Source organism: Hordeum vulgare, chromosome 3H (genome assembly GCF_904849725.1).
Source record: "Hordeum vulgare subsp. vulgare chromosome 3H, MorexV3_pseudomolecules_assembly, whole genome shotgun sequence".
Lineage (NCBI taxonomy): Eukaryota > Viridiplantae > Streptophyta > Magnoliopsida > Poales > Poaceae > Hordeum > Hordeum vulgare.
Window position 1 is genome coordinate 23,040,481 of NC_058520.1, and position 3,691 is coordinate 23,044,171.

Here is a 3,691-nt window from a genome sequence, read left to right on the forward strand (position 1 = left end):
ACATAAGTGATGGCTAAAAGTTTTCAGGCTGATCATAGTAGGAGTAACTTAGCTCGTAACATAACACAAGTTCTTTTTTTACCTGGCCTGCACCCGTACAATATTTTCGCGGTCATTAGTTGCCCAAGGCCTTACTTAAGATCATCCATCGACCAACACATGTAAATAGCTGATTATCCATGTGTCAGATGAGATGCTTCCGATGGGCGACACATACACCAGGCAAAAATATGAGTAGGACTATGATTCATGGTGCGCCTGGCCACACGTACACATGCACTGTGGAAGGTAAGCTCGTTAAGCAATGAATTGTATAGTCTATCATGTTCTTCGATTGATCCAAAGAATAATAGTTTCTCGGGCGCCTCACCTCCTTTCCCAGCCCTATAAATACCATGTGGTGTCCAGGAGGTAACCAGTGTCAAGTGGTACGCAGCAGTACATGCAGTAGCTAGTAATCTCCCAAGAGCAAGAGGGGTCAATCGATCGACCTCTTTGCTCTAGTTAGCTGGGCTTTGTTTAGAGCAGGAGATCAGTATCAGACCAAGTACCCGCCAAGATGGCTGCCGTTGGGAGCCCTTTGATCTTTGCTGTGGGCATCCTAGGTATGCATGCATGCATCCATGCACACGGTGGTTGTAATTTCATCATAGATCAAATATATTATAACACATACTTCCATGAAATTTACACCGTAACCTCCGAGTATGCATGCCAGTTGCATGAATTTCCCGTGCGTGTTTGATTGTTTTGTTTGTGCAAGAGAGAAGATGTACTCCAACTAGGTTTGATGAGTCTTGTTTTCCTTTTGTATTTTTTGCACGCATGCATGCAGGCAACATCTTGTCGTTCCTGGTTATCCTGGCGCCGGTGCCGACGTTCTACCGTGTGTACAAGAGGAAGTCGACGGAGTCGTTCCAGTCAGTCCCCTACGCGATGGCGCTGCTGAGCGCAATGCTGTGGCTCTACTACGCGCTGCTCACAAAGGACCTCCTCCTCCTCACCATCAACACCGTGGGGTGCGTCGTCGAGACCGCCTACCTCGCCATCTACCTCGCCTACGCGCCCAAGCAAGCCAAGGCCTTCACCGCCAAGCTCGTGTGCATCATGAACGTGGCGCTCTACGGGGCCATGGTCTGCGTCCTGCAGCTGCTGGTGAGGGACGGCGAGAGCCGCGTCACCATCGCCGGCGGCATCGGGTCCGCCTTCGCTCTCGCCGTCTTCGTCGCCCCTCTCGCCATCATCGTAAGTCCCTTGCTCGTCCTCTCTACGTACGTTCTTCATCTGCATCATCGTACGTAGTTGACTGACTGATGGTACGGTGTTAAATTTGCAGAGGCAAGTGATCAGGACCAAGAGCGTGGAGTTCCTGCCCTTCTGGCTGTCCTTCTTTCTCACCATCAGCGCCGTCGTCTGGTTCTTCTACGGCCTACTCATGAAAGATTTCTTCGTAGCGGTACGATAATTTACCCGGCCTACAAAACTAAGAATTGCATATTTCAAGCAAGCGGGCAGGCAGGCAGGCACGCACGCGAGCTAAGCTAAGATATCTAGCCTTGCCAGCTTAGGGTGTGGCTAATTGGTTTTAAACACGAACTTTTTTGGCAATCATGCATGCATACTAGCGCAAACAAGGTAGTGCGCTGCGGCTGTGTCATGCGCCAGGTGCCCCCGGTTTGTTGCACGCATGACTAGAACAGGAGTAGAACCTAACAAAAAGATACTAGTTCCCAACACGTAATTAAGCTACTAGCTAGTACTCATAAGTAGTACTCCCTCCGTCCCAAAATAAGTGTCTAAACTTTATACTAATTCTAATATAAAATTATACTAAACTTAAGTCATTTATTTTGAAACGGAGGGAGTATATATTTAGGCCCCTCATAAGTAGAACAGAAGTACTCCTGGTCACACGTGCGACATGAACACATGGCAATTCTAAAATAAATTCTATGATAAATTTAATGAAGCGGGATGACAATCATAATTCTCAAGCATGACAACTTTCTTTTCAAATGATATTCAGTTCTTTTAAAATTTCTTTTTTCTATTCGGATGATAACTTTTAGTTACAAAAAACGTTAGAGCCGGAGTGTTTCGTGTCACACGTATGACACTTAGCATATAAATATATTCATATTGGGCAGCAAAAGGTGTAAAGAGATCCAGTCAAAGTACCAGTAGTATATCCCCACACGATGATGTTCAAGCAATGTGAAGCTATAAACTTTGGTTGTTATAACTAGGAGTATAAAGCAATCAGCATGTTTGAGCACTAGCTAGCTAGCTAGCACTAGTAGTAGTAGTAAGCTATTTTCATTTTGCACTGACCAAAACGTGTATCTATGTGTGGGCAGACACCCAACGTGCTGGGGTTGCTGTTCGGGCTGGCCCAGATGGCGCTGCACCTGGTGTACAAGAACCCCAAGAAGAAGGGCGACGTGTCGGAGGTCCAGCTCCCGGACGACGACGAGAAGAACCAGCTGCCACTTCATCATCAGCAGCAGCAGCAGGCCGGCACAACGGGACACGTCGTTGCGCCGCCGATCATCGACGACGGCGAGCAGGTCGTGAACGGCAGCGAGGACGACGTAGGCGGCAACAAGCAGCAGAGCGTGTCCGTGATGGACATCGTGCTGCCACCCCCGGAGGAGCACCCTACACTGCCGCCGCTCGACCACCCTGCACCACTGCCGCCCATGAGGATGGCCGTCGAGGTGGTCTGATCGATCTACGCACCTGAGTTGCGTTCCGGAGCAGACGACGACTGACCTAACTATCTGCGGTATGGTATGTTTATCGAACGCGGGCGCGCCACCATGCATGTATGCATGCGTACGTCTGTCTATGTCTTGTGTTGGTTATATATAAACTTCATTCCAATCCGATACGTATGTTGTTCGTTAATTACTGGAGTAGTAGTAGTTAACTAGTAGTGGTAATACGGACGTAGGAATGAAAAGGTGTGGGCTCGTCTGATCTGATCATCTAGCTATGGAACTGGAGTCGTGTACTCGTGTAGAGCATCCTCTGCTGTATGCTGGCCTCTTGCAGCGCTTGGACATGCATAGTGTCTATGATCAAATAAAAAGCTCATATTTTTCTTTTATCATCGTGGTGTTTTTTTATGTTGCATCGTGATGTCTTTAACAACAAATGGCAGAGTTGAATGCAGAACGAGCCATACAAAAAGAGAAAGGTATGACAGATCAATTGAAACCTAAAATAAAATATAGCAGAGCAGTGCGCGGTATGGAACAGTTAAGGATCCGCACCGTTTGGTTTGTGGAATTATTTTTCATGCCATCAGGAGAGCCGTCAAATTCATTGATTAGAAAGAAGTATCATAGAAACACCCCGAAAGCACAAAAATGAGTGCCGGAAAAAACCAAAGTGAGAAAAAAGAGAGAAAGGGATGCTCGATTTAATCAAGGAAGACCAACGAAAACATATATAGCGCCTATAATTGATAAGGTCTAAATCACCACATTACATACAAATCGCTGAAAGGCCAACACTTCACAACACATCCGGTCGGGCACGAGAGCACTATCACCGCTACGAGGGTACACACTAAAAACCGCCGTATTAAGCTGGGCTGCTATGAGCATATCCGCAAACCTAGATCGAGATCTCTGATAAGTGAAACTATCACACTTCGATCCCACGAGGTTGACTTACATAATTCACC

At 47.0% G+C, this 3,691-nt stretch overlaps 1 protein-coding gene across 1 annotated transcript; it reads left to right on the top strand.

The window, feature by feature from the left end:
• The first annotated feature begins 417 nt into the window (after positions 1–417).
• On the top strand, positions 418–3,108 carry LOC123439352 (bidirectional sugar transporter SWEET12-like). Its single transcript, XM_045116077.1, has 4 exons — positions 418–605; positions 836–1,245; positions 1,337–1,456; positions 2,358–3,108. Exons 1-4 carry the CDS (start codon positions 560–562, stop codon positions 2,724–2,726), a joined length of 945 nt encoding a protein of 314 aa, XP_044972012.1. The 5' UTR covers positions 418–559; the 3' UTR covers positions 2,727–3,108.
• The last annotated feature ends 583 nt before the right edge of the window (positions 3,109–3,691 follow it).

What these genes read in the sequence shown, in the direction of transcription:
- LOC123439352 (XM_045116077.1), top strand. Translation starts at nt 560, where the DNA reads ATGGCTGCCGTTGGGAGCCCTTTGATCTTTGCTGTGGGCATCCTAG. An exon ending in CTTTGCTGTGGGCATCCTAG is followed by an intron (nt 606 to 835) that starts GTATGCATGCAT and finishes GCATGCATGCAG; the next exon opens with GCAACATCTTGTCGTTCCTG. An exon ending in TCGCCCCTCTCGCCATCATC is followed by an intron (nt 1,246 to 1,336) that starts GTAAGTCCCTTG and finishes TTAAATTTGCAG; the next exon opens with AGGCAAGTGATCAGGACCAA.